At 47.0% G+C, this 13067-nt stretch overlaps 1 protein-coding gene across 1 annotated transcript in view; it reads left to right on the forward strand.

Moving 5' to 3' along the window:
- LOC102760149 (dynein heavy chain 9, axonemal) overlaps positions 1-13067 on the forward strand; it is a 194745-nt gene that overhangs the window by 178017 nt on the left and 3661 nt on the right. Inside the window, exons 39-41 of the mRNA XM_015562544.1 lie at positions 6373-6538; positions 8108-8210; positions 8821-9060. Coding sequence (XP_015418030.1) covers positions 6373-6538; positions 8108-8210; positions 8821-9060 — 509 coding nt within the window. The remainder of the gene's footprint in view (positions 1-6372; positions 6539-8107; positions 8211-8820; positions 9061-13067) is intronic.

Here is a 13067-nt window from a genome sequence, read left to right on the forward strand (position 1 = left end):
CTCAGGAGCCCCTTTCCCCCCCCTCCCTGTCTTCTGCCGCTCTCGGTGGCCTGTGGGCGGGAGTTTTCCGAGGCCCCCAGTATTCTTCCTCCATCGTAGCTCCTTTAATTAGTAATGTTTTGAAACCAGAGAAGCCAGCACAGGCAGCCATGGGCTTATGGAAAAGACAGTGGGTGTGATGAAGCTGGGCCAGCAAAGAAAAGGAAGTCCGATCCAGCCAAAAGTGGCCCTGGAGGGGACCAGGATGCTAGTCAGTGAGACGTTCCCTGGGCTGACCCTGAACTTGTCTGGGAGCCTCACCCACAACCAGAGGCGAGTCGCAGGGAAGTGGGAAATCAGCGGGACAGCTGTGCTCAGGGAAGTGGAGAGATCCACGAGCGAGACACGAGTTCGCTTCCACACACACAGCGCTCGGAGGAGCAGCTGCAGTCGGACCTGAAGCAGCAGCTGGGGGCAGTGAGGGTGGTTCGCTCATAAAGGAGAACATCAGAGAGAGCTGCAGACATGGCAGGAGGTGAAGAAAGCTGAGCTGAGCCCAGGCTGCAAGGCCCACGCCTGGTTCCTCCAGGAAAGAGCATTGCTGGAAAGCAGCTGAGTGGGCCGGCCCAGCCCCTGGGAGAGAGAGGAGCTCAGTGGAGGGCCAGCCTTGGAGGTGGCACAGAGGCCTGCTGCTGAGCTGTGCCACGGCCTCCGCACAGAGCCAGCAGCCACACAGGAGTTAGTGCAGCCGGCCCCGCAGTGCCGGGAGGTGCGGGCCACCCAAAGCCGCCGAGAGGCAGCAGAAGCAGGAGCAGTGGTCTGTGGAGCTGAATGGAGGGGACAAGGACTGCAGCAAGGTGCCCCAAAGACCACAGGCACCCCTTCCCTGGGCGACAAACCCAGGCTGGATCCCCAGGAATTCCTAGGGAATTCCTAACTGTCTCTGCGATAGGGCTGGCACAGGTACCCTTAGCGGCTCCAGAAACCTGGGCAGGAAGGCTTTGATCTCATTGCTGCTGTGAAGAACCCATCGTGACGTGCGAGTGTGAAGGTGCTTTTTCCTAGCGAACTGCTGGGTGTTTGTGAGACCAGCTTCCCTTACTTACTAGTAGGAGTTTCTTTCATTAGCTCTTCATCAGCAGGATGTTTGCAAACCTCCAGAAGACCTACCACCATTTGCCAAACACTCACAGTGACCCCAGGTCTGGAAAAGCACCTTGAGGAAGAGGGGAAACCTGTGATTTATCTCATCTAGCTGAGTCAGACTTCTTTATAGAAAAAGCGCCTGTAAGGATTGCATCTCAGATTGATTTATACAGTGCTTTCTGCTCTATAAACATGAGTTTATCCTCATGCCTTTTGGCCAACTCAGCACAAAGGCAAAGTGTTTTTACGCTTTGTTTAGACCCTGTAGCTCCTCTCTGGTTTGCTCGCGAGGGAAATGGCCCTGGCCCAGCGAGGTCCGCCAGCTTCGGGGCCTTCTGCCTGGCGCAGCCCTCGCAGTGTTAGCTTTCAGTAAATCAACGACGGAAGAGACAACAAAGTGGACGTGCATATGTCACGTCAAGTCTTTTTAAAATGGTGTGACGAGCCAAAACCGGTTTGGCTCAGTGGATAGAGCGTCGGCCTGCGGACTGAACGGTCCCAGGTTCGATTATGGTCAAGGGCATGTACCTTGGTTGTGGGCACATCCCCAGTGGGGAGTGTGCAGGAGGCAGCTGATCGATGTTTCTTTCTCATCGATGTTTCTAACTCTCTATCCCTCTCCCTTCCTCTCTGCAAAAAATCAATAAAATATATTTTTTAAAAAATGGTGTGATGATATGCCTCTAGGTTTAGTGAGGTGGCTGAAGGCCTCTGCTTGTTTTAGGAAAAGATATCAAAAAAAGTTCTTAAGCCGAAACCGGTTTGGCTCAGTGGATAGAGCGTCGGCCTGCCGACTGAAAGGTCCCAGATTCGATTCCGGTCAAGGGCATGTACCTGGGTTGCGGGCACATCCTCAGTGGGAGATGTGCAGGAGGCAGCTGATCGATGTTTCTCTCTCATCGATGTTTCTAACTCTCTATCTCTCTCCCTTCCTCTCTGTGAAAAATCAATAAAATATATTTTTAAAAAACTTAAATATCTGGATGACTGTTTAAAGAGTCTTGTGCCATCTGTTTCCCTAGCAACACCCTAAATTCTAAGATGACAAGATTACTTAATGTTAAATATAGTAAGTACTTTAGTTTTAGGTCTCCTATTACATTTTACTACTATATGTGCTCTTAAGAGTACATGAAATGCCTTTTGTAATTAACTTGTGCTATATATTTATGGCTTTTTAATGGAACTTGGATAGTATTTTAAATTAGTATAGACTTTCAGGGTGAGTGGTTTTTTTGTTGTTGCCTTTATGACATAGTGATGGCTAGACCAGTGATTTATTTAAATGCTGACTCCTAGTACTGAAATATAACCCCATATTTTAACATTGCTCTGCAATGTGATAAAATATAAACTTCAAAATAATTTTCTTGAATTTTGTTTTACTGATATGTAAAACAATCCCTTTAAATTGGTTAAAAAAAAAATCCTTCGATGTGCCTTTAACTTCTTTAACAATTTTTCTGTTAAATATGTAGTTTCTCTATACAACAAACTTTTTATTATTAAACAATAAAAGCCTGCTTGGATTAATTTTAAAAAACCAAGTTGTTGGAGGTTATATATTATCATATAAAGATGTCTGCAATATACGAAATCAAAAATACAAGCAGAGCCCTCGCCAGTTTTGCTCAGTGGATAGAGCATCAGCCTTCAGACTACAGGGTCCTGGGCTTGATTCCGGTCAAGGCCACAAACCCTGGTTTCAGGCTCCCCTTGGGCCCTGGTCATGACTTGTGCAGGAGGCAACAAATCAATGTGTTTCTCTCACATCAATGTTTCTCTCAATCTTTCCCTCTCTCTTCCATCCTCTGTAAAAGATAATTGGAAAAATAACCTCGGGTGAAGATTGAGAGAGAGAGAGAGAGAGAGAGAAATACAAGCAGAGCCCAGCCAGCATGGCTCAGTGGTTGAGTGTCGACCTATGAACTAGGAGGTCATGGTTCAGTTCCTGGTCAGGGCACATGCCTGGGTTGTGGGCTTGATCCCCAATGGGTGTGCAGGAAGCAGCCGGTCAATGATTCTTTCTTGTCATTGATGTTTCTATCTCTCCCTCTCCCTTCCTCTCTGAAATCAATAAAAATATATTTTTAAAAAATACAAGCAGAATCTGCAGTAGAATTCTGATTTGATAAGGGAAAAAAATCTAACAGAGCAAATAGACTAGGATGAGATACACTGAAATATTGAAAGTAATGCTTAATGGTACGTAAAGAACTATGGGTAATTTTCATTTTCTTCATCATGAGTTTCTATGGTTTGTATTTTTATAATCATGCAAAGTATGTTATTTTTTTGAAAGAATAAACACAACTTAAGCCCTTGCAATATAACTAAAGCATCTTAATGTGAAAAAATTAGATAATGTGGAAGGAAATAGTTCAAACACAGGTACACAAATCATGTCAATGCAAAGTAAGACATGATTAATTACTAATGCTCTGTCAAATCACAGTCAGGCAATGAGTTACCTGGGGATTTCTCAAGGGCAGAGCCATGTTGCAGTAACGTTTAAGAAGTAGTTTATGGTAGTGGTTACATGAGGTAATCCAGGTTAGAACCCTGGCTTTGCCCTCACTAGCTGTATGGCCCTGGATAAAGTCCCTTAGTTTCTCTAAACCTCAGTTTTCTCATTTGTTAAAAGATTTTTAAAAAGCTGATGACAAGCCCAGCCGGTGTGGTTCAGTGGTTGAGTGTCGACCTATGAACTAGGAGGTCATGGATCGATTCCCGGTCAGGGCACATGCCCAGGTTGTGGGCAATCCCCAGTGTAGGATGTGCAGGAGGCAGCTGTTCAATGATTCTCTCTCATCATTGATGTCCCTATCTCTCTCTCCCTGTCCCTCTCCTCTCTTTAAAAAAAGTTATATTTTTTTAAAAGCTGGTGAGAATACTTTATAGGGCTGCTCTTACAGTGGGCGTCGATGGGATAATGTACATCAAATCCTCGGTAGGGGAATGGTCAGGACGTGTATATAGGTCAGGTTCTTAGTAGCGCTCCATGGACGAGTGTCCAGCTCTACTGTTCAGAGACTGGAGGGGTCGGTGGGACTGGCCAGTCAGGGCCATCCCTGGCCAAGGTTTGAGATGTTAGGACTCACAAGGACTTTCTCCGGGTGATGTGAAAGAAGCGATCAAGTCAGTATCCACAGACCTGGATTCTCATTCCAGCAAAGCACTTTACCTGCCTTAGCCTCTGTTACCTTAGTTACAGAATGGGGGTCATGGCCTTGGCTCTTTCATCTCATAGCAATATGTTTACTGATACATCTTCTAGGACAGTGAACATATAACATGTGCATTCATTTATTTCTTAATTCTGACGTGAGAAAACAATTTCACTTTGATTATGAAATTGCTCTTCAAATGTACCATGGTGGTGGAACAGTGCTGGAGGAACACGGATAAAAACGGAGGGTCGCAGGTGCACCTGCTAGATAGCGTTCTAGCTGGACGTCTGGAGTTCCATGTGGAGAAATGACTAAGATGCACAGGTGAGCCCTCCTGGGCATGGGCGCGGCTCGCAGGACTTGTTCACCGCAATGCAGACCCCGGGCCGCATTTCGGTAGATGTCTCCCGTGTTTAGCTTCTTCAACATCAGCATGCTGGCTGACACTGGAACCCATTGTGCTCCTCCAGGTCCGGCTGGAAACAAAAGCCTGCTGCCATCTCGCCTAGAAGGCACTTGAAGCAGAACTTGGCCAAGAAGGGATCAAAAGTGTGTGCCCTTCCCCAGGGAGGCCCCTCTTTCCTGGGGTGCTTACCTGTCCCGTGAGATAACTCAGTGCATCAAAGGCCATGTCTTGCTAACTGGCATGCTTTTCTCCTCCACAATCCTTTAGAAGCACCGAGAGCTCAATCAGCCCAAATCACAGGGTCTGCTTAATGTCAGGGGTGGATTGGAGAATCGCTGCTTTGGAAGGAGGAGAAACAAGCCTTCCTAAGGAGAGCATTTCCCACAGGAAGGACTGTTCTCAAAAACATGTCCTTGGCAGCCCATTAATTATATTTCATTTTGACAGATCTCGTATATAGTTATATCTTTAGGGGGAAAAAGGTGTTGGATGATTAATTGGTTGATAGTGTATGTTAATGGGATGCTAGTTGAATTTACAATTATTTCATATTTTAAGCACTGAATTTAACCCAGGACCAGAGAATTCGATATTCCAGCTTCTTGAAGGAACTTGTCTTTCTATCTGTCACCTTCCTATGTCTAGTGACACTTTCTCCTTGTTTATAAACTTGTTTTTTGAGAGAGAGAATCAGATGGTTCTTAGAGCTTCCAGGAAGTGTTGGTTCTGGCAATACATAAATATTTAATTGCCTGATTGAAAAAAACACATATACCTTCACCCTGTTTCTTAAGTTTGTTCTAAACAAGCCCTGTCAGGCTGGGAGCCATGCTGTTTGATTCCTTCACTCTGGCTGGATAATTGGAGACACAGCTCCTGCACCATCTGTGCGGGGTCTCCAGGAAGACACGAGATGCTCTGGTAGAGGGCCTGGCGACCTGAAGGTGCTGGGCGGGGGGCTTCATGATCCTGGAGGCTTCTGGGAAATTCTCTGAGGCCAGTGTTTCTGTTCCCCCTCAGAGAAAAGCCCAGCTGAGATCTGTGACAGCAGTGTTGTCCTCTCTTGAAGCCCATGAGTGGAAGGGGCCTCCACCCGGCCGCGGGATGGAAGCCACAGCCATCATGCTCCCCTGCTCTTCTAGACAAGGAGGGCCAGTGTCCCCAGGGTCCGGTCCGTGCAGGCTTCCTCCAGGCTGGAGTACTGGGCCCTGGGACTGCCGAGGCGTTTCCTGTTTCTGGTCTCTTCCCAATGAAAACTGGGCCCACAGAGATGACAGAAAGAGCACGGGCTTCGTTGTTTCACTGCTCTGGGTCTGTGTACTGGCTCCACCTTAGAGGAGTTGTCCTTCTGAGCCTCAGTTTCCTCCTCTCTAAAATGGGATAATAGCACTAACCTTACAGTGACCTGAGGAAGGTCGAAATGAGATCATTAATGTTTTTAAAGACCTAACACCCCGCACATAGGAAGAGGCTCAGTGCCTGGTGGATGCTGTCCCCAGGACTGCCAGGTCATTCCCAGGTCACCTTCTGGTCCCGTGGGACCCCTGCCGCTGGTGGAACTACTGCTCTCATTTCCACATACACCCACACTGCACCGCGGCTCGCACTTGGCACCCATACTGCCATCTAAGGTTTGAACGCCCTTCCCTCTCTACCTGTCTCTCCCGTCAGCTGCCCTGGAGAAGCCTCTGGAAAAGAAGGCAGGGAGAAACTATGGCCCCCCGGGGCACAAGAAGCTGATCTACTTCATCGACGACATGAACATGCCGGAGGTGGATGCCTACGGGACGGTGCAGCCCCACACCCTCATCAGGCAGCACCTGGACTACGGCCACTGGTAGGAGCGCCCCGGGGGCCCGGGCTGGGAGGAAGGAACCAGGGCAGGGCCGAGCCAGCCGCCTCCCCCGGAGCTGCACCCCTCCGTTTAGCTCTGCAGCCAGAGGAGAATCCCTGTGGCCAACTCCCTGCCTCACAGGTTCTGCTTCCCGAGTGGGCTTTCAGACAGGGCATCACAACCCACGTGAGGAGAAGGTACGGAGCCCTCATCTCAGGAGAAAAGCCTACTTTTATCTTCAATTTTCTTCTCAAATGTTGCCTTTTCCAAACCCCCAAAGCAGAACTGACTGCTCCCCCCCCCTCATCTCGGCCCCATAGCCTTGAGCAGGCACAATGGTCACACCTAACACACTGCCCAGGGCAGAGCGTCTGCAGGTCTCAGCAGCCTTTGTCTCCTCAGAGCAACTCAGGGCCCACGCTGCCTCCTGAAACAGCATAGTTTTTAATGGCAAAAGGGCTGAACTTGGCAGGGAAAAAACCCACAAGTCAGTCATTTGACCATTTTTGGCTCATCTTCCTGCCTCACACATGAATCGGCTGCTGGGAACGAGTGGGCAGTGTGAAGAGGGAACCCAGAGAGAACGATAGTGTGATGGTAACCTGAGTTGGCTTTCATTCACTCCTGTCTCTGCTGGATGCCTGCCACAGACAGCCTCCCACAGCCGCCACGCCGGCATCTGCGCAGCGGAGCCACCCTGGAGAGCACTAGTCAGGCTTATGAGTTTTACTCTGGATTCAAGGTCACAGGTCTTAAACGGAAGTAGAAACTTCCTGGAAACCCTTACTGCCTCCATATGCTTACATTTCCGCTCAGAAATGTCCATTTCATCCCTTTCCCCTCTCCTCAAGCTTCCCGCCCACCCCCGCTGATGCTCACACGCCATCTGCCTCTTGCTTACACATCTAGACAACTTACATGCATCCCTGCAGCCTTTCTCCCGCCTCCTGTCACATCTTCCCTGGGGCATAGCCGCCCACCAGCATCTTGATTCTACTTTTCCCACCTCCTGAAACCTCACGTCATCAACTTGTCCCCTGTCTCCTTCATAACAACATGCATACATTTCTATTGTGTTAAAAAAAAAATCGTTCTCAATTTACTGCTCGCTCTCTCTCTCTCCCTACTTAATCAAATTTCTCTACTCTGTCTTCACGCCTTCACCTCCTACTCACTCCTCAGGCCATTATTATGAGTTTCTGTTTCCTCCATTCTAATAAACCGTTCCTACTCAGCGACTAACCGTATCTTTATGATGAAATCCATCTTTTTATTCTCTCGGGATGTGCCGGGCCACTTTCCCTCGTTAGAAATGCTGACTGCCTTGGCCTCCTGGGGTGCCACGCACCCTGATCTTCCTCCTCCCCTTAGTGCATCGTTGTGGTCTCTTCTCCCTACACTGTTTCCGGAAGTACTGGATCGTCAGCATTTTGTCCGAGGCTCATGTCGCTTCTCGGTCTCTACCAACCACCCAAACACGTGAACGATAGGGCACATCGTATCTCACCTTGACAAGGCACTCGCCTGCCCAGGGCCCTCCCACAGCCCTCCCCTATGTTTTCTGACTTCCAGGTATGATCGGAACAAGCTGTCTCTAAAGGAGATCACGAACGTGCAGTATGTTTCCTGTATGAATCCTACTTCAGGCAGCTTCACCATCAACCCACGGCTTCAGGTACGGGAGGAGCTGGGGTTCTGGGACCCTAAACACTGACTACCAGGGTTGATGTTACTTGATCATAGTAAGAATTGGCCCTTCCCCTGTCAGGCCTTTAAAAGTGGTAAATTGTGCAGGACACTGACTTTCTAAGAAGAGAAACTCCTGGACCCAGAGTTCTAAAGCTGTTTAGAGCTGGACAGGGTCAGAGAGTTCATCTAGTTTAACTCATTTTTCAGGCTAAGAAAACATCAGGGAGATGAAATGGCTCTCCCATGGTCACGTGGATGCTCAGTATCAAACTCAGGTCTCCTGAGCCGCAGCTCAATTCTCCTCCTACTTCCCTGCTGAGCCCCAGCTCATTTCTCCTCCTGCTCCCCCACTCAGCCCCAGCTCAGTTCTCCTCCTGCTCCCTATACTTATGTCTTTGACCCAAGCTCCAAAGCCCATTATCCCCCCAGTCATTTTAGGTCCAACCTAAATCTGGGTTTAATGTGAAAAATGTGGCCACGATATGGAATGCAAAGCCCTTACATGAATTCTGTTTTGAGTAAATTCAGAAGGCTGGCTTTATTCTGGGACGCCAGGTTTCTAACTCAGCCGCCTCCATGCCTCTTTCCTCGCACAGCGTCACTTCAGTGTCTTTGTCCTCTCCTTCCCGGGAGCGGACGCCCTGTCCTCCATCTACAGCTCCATCCTGACTCAGCACCTGAGGCTTGGAAACTTCCCGGCATCACTGCAGAAATCCACCCCGCAGCTGATCAACCTGGCCCTTACCTTCCATCAGAAAGTCGCCACCACGTTCCTACCCACGGCAATCAAATTCCACTATATCTTCAATCTCCGAGACTTCGCCAACATTTTCCAGGTGAGTCCATCTGCTCCGAGACACCCCAGAAGGCTCAGTGATGGCTCGCATTCTGGGTAAATTAGTAGCAAATGCCAAACTCTTGGCAAAGGCACAGTTCCCATGGAGTCAAGAACATAAACAGGCGAATAGAGTGCCATGGGCCCCGTGAGGAAGAACTTCAAAAAATAGAGGTCTGTTTGCCAATCAATTATTTCCCAGTAACAGATGCATTTCCAAGTTGGTTCCTTTGGGCTGGAGGAGGCGATAATGTTACACAATGATTTCAGCGTGCCTAGGGGGCAAGATGGCACAGAAGAAAGAAAGAGAAAACTATTTTCCAGGCCCTGGTGGTACATCCATTGTTCCTGGATGAAAAGGAATGTCCCCAACCACGCAGGGTAGCTCTGCCTCTTGAAGAAGCCATGTCGCAATGTTCCTGAGATACCATCTGCCGGCCCCTGGGATGCCTCGCTTCTAATTATTCCAGCTTCTTTTCCAGGCGAGAGCCATTTCAGATCCCTTCAGCTGCTCATCCGAACAGTGAAGGCCTGTCTGTGCCTGTGGTTTCCAGCAGTGTGGCCCTTCACCATTAGAATGCGCTGCAGCAAACCCCGGTCTGCTCTTCCCCTTGGTCATGGTGACATCCACAATTCTCCCGTCCTGGATAAGAATCTGCAGAAACTAATTTTCAGAGAGACCTCACCCCCAAGATAGCACTGGGCCATTACTGAGGGAAGAATGTCATTCATACCACACAGAGGCCACACCTGTAGGGGAATGTCAGTGAGGCCAGGGAATGAAGCATGACCCTCCCTGGGGGAATTCGGGGGAGGGGCACACAAGTATTTGGAATTAACTACCCAGCACACTACCTGTCAGACTCTGGGGAACCCAAGACCAGCAAAGGACTGGACCCTGAGAACACAGGGCTGCATGTTCCACCCAGGACTCCTGGTTGTAAAGAGTGGAAACCTATTATAACTTTGTTCAAATATCCAAGAGCTATCCCCCAGTGAGGCTTATCCTGAAGGTGGAGTCACTGCTCCCACTGCAAGTCAAGTCTCCGAGAACATCTGTAAGCTGCTCAAGAGAGCACCTCTGGGTGGACCGTGTGTCTCCCAAGCGTTACTGTGTTAGAGTGCGGACCAGAGACCTGCTGAGAGTGTACAGATTTGCCCAAGAGCAGACAGCCAGCCAGAGACGAGGCTGGGATGAGAATCTGGTCTTGGGGTTCCTAGCCTGGACCCCTTCCCTGTGCTGCTCCTTGTGCCTCCAATGAGGGGAAAAGCATAAGAGGGTTAAGGCAGCAAGAAGTCTTCAGGTCCACAGTCCTCAGGCCTGGACAATGGCAACATGTGTGTGTACACACTCTTATCTCCATTTATTGAGTATTAATTTTAAAAGACTGGGGTTTTTTTTAATCACACAATCCTTCTCTTAAATCTCAATGCAACATGATGAGGTAGGGGTATTACCATCTGTATTTTCCAAATTTTAAAAAAAAAAGGTGTTAAAATAATTCTATAACATTTTCATTGCTCGCAATGGTATGAGGTCTCTTTTAGCAGAAGCCCCCAGCCCTAGCTCCTACCTGGACAGGTGCCTTGTCACCTGGACCATCTGAAATTTAATCCCTCTGGGATACACATTTTTATCCCAATTTAACAGAGACTCAGAGAGGTTACCAGCTAGCAGGTGACAGCGTGAACGGACATGGCGGTAGAAACGTATAAAACGATGTTGGTGAGGTTGGAAAGACAACTTGAGACCAGAGTGGCCCTCATAAAAGGCCTGACTTTAGTCTGTGATAATCGCTAGCATTTACTGAGCACAGTTCTAGGCCCTAATAATGTAATCCTCACAACCACCATGTAAGGTAAAATACTGATTATTTCCGATTTCGAAATGAGAAAACTGTGCCACAGACAAATCAGGTATCGGGAGCACGAGCACAGAGCCGGTGGGCAGCAGCACTGATACCGGAAACTAGAATATTCAGCTCCACGTGCAGGCTATCGGGCGACAGTGGCTTCCTGAGGAGGAAGGTTCAGTGCCAGCCTTGTTTTAGGGGCAACTGCTGCCATGGTGAGGGAGAACGGGAGGGGAGATACTGGAGTTGGGGTGAGTTTTCCTTCCTCTGGCCTGTTTCTTTGCCTGACTCGGGCAGCCTTAGTGCGGACCTCTGGGCTCTGTGTCCCAGCCAGGCCTCCCCGCAGCTGCCAGCTGTCAGCCACCTGCTGGGTGTGGGGTAATGCAGCCCCCACTGCAGCACTGGCCTCCTCCCCACCACACCCTCCTCCACCGGAGACCTTCTAGCTCCCAGCTTGCATCCCTCTTTGCCTGCCTGCTTGTCTAACAGCCTGATGGAAGAGCTTGAGGGAATGATTGAAGACTGCACTGCACAGAGAATCTCTGTTTTCCTCCATCCGGCTTGATCTAAGGCTCAATAATTCCGACCAGCTCTCCACTTACGCCCTCTGTTCCACCCAGGACAGAATTTCCCCATCTCCGTGCTGCACGTGACTATCTAAGATGGTGCAAAGTTTGCACCAGCCGTGCCCACACTGGCTCAGCCCTTGCCAGTCAGCCTGAGTGCCTGGCAGTAGCAAGGCTTAGAAAGGTCAAGGGCATACCTCACTGCTTTTTGCTGGATTCCATTTGCTATTTTTTCTCTATAATTTTTGCATCTATATTAATGGTTGTCCTATAATTTCTTTTCGTCTACTATTCTAAGGTTATGAAGTCCTCATAGATTACATGGGGAAGTGTCCCCTCTTTTTTCCTCTCTGGGAGATTCTGTAGAGCATTGCATTGTGCCTTCCTCAAATGTCTGAAAAATTTACTGATGAGTCATCTGCAGTTTTCTTTGTGGAAGATTTTAAATCATAAATTTAATTTCTTTAATGCATATTAGACAATTCAGGTTTTCTGTCTTGATGTATCAGTTCTGGTAAGATGTTGATGTCAACAATTTCTAATTGATTGGCATATAATTGTTTCTATATCCTGTTATGATCCTTGAAATATGCGTTGTAGCTGACATGCCCTCCTTATTCTGAATGTTGATTATGCTTTCTCTTTTTACCTTCTATCAGCCTTACTAGGGAGTTATCAATTCTGCTAGTCTTTTCAAAGAAACTGAAAAGTTACCAATATTATGTATTTTACTTTCTTAACTACCTCTATTTGATATCTGTTTTTATATTATTAATATTTAATCTTATAATCTCTTTCTTACTACTTATTTTGGGTTTGGAGTTAGTTTGTCTTTCTGTTTCTAACTTCTTGGTCTGACCACTGAGATCCTTAATTGTCAGCCTTCTTAGTAGGCTGACCATTATTAAATGCACTGTATATCAAAAATGGCTCTTGCTTTAAAGTCAAATTTGTATGATATCAGCATGGCTACTCCATGTTCTTTTAGTATCTTTATTCTATATTGTTTTCCAGCTTTTATTCCTGATGTTTTGAATTTTTATATTTAAAATATGCATTTCCCGTAGGCAACACACAGTTGGATTTTTAAAATCTAGTCTGATAATCTTTACCTTTTAATTAAAATGTTTAGTGCATTTATATTTGATGTTATGTTATATAATAATTATTTTACATAATAATTGTACTATTTGTTTTTAATATGTTCTACATAGTGTATGTTTCCTTTTCTCCAATTTCTCATATTCTATTGAGCTAATTATATTTTTATTCTTTATTTTCTCTTTCTTTTAGCATGCTGTACATCCTTTGACTATTCATCTAATGGCTACCAAGTGCATCACTTTATTCTTTTATCCTTTTTAAATTAGTACCTTTATCAAATGCCATATGATGCAAGGATCTGAGAACAATTTACCTCCTTTCAACTTTTATGCCACTGATTTATTTTAATTCAGTGTGTACTGAACACCCATAATGCACTATTTCTGTCCTAGCAAGTCAACACTATTTAGATTTACTCACATATTACCCTTTCCATTGATCTTTATTTCTGCTGCATTTCTGGTTTTCCATTTAGAATCATTTTT

This window comes from Myotis davidii, unplaced genomic scaffold (genome assembly GCF_000327345.1).
Source record: "Myotis davidii unplaced genomic scaffold, ASM32734v1 scaffold37, whole genome shotgun sequence".
Lineage (NCBI taxonomy): Eukaryota > Metazoa > Chordata > Mammalia > Chiroptera > Vespertilionidae > Myotis > Myotis davidii.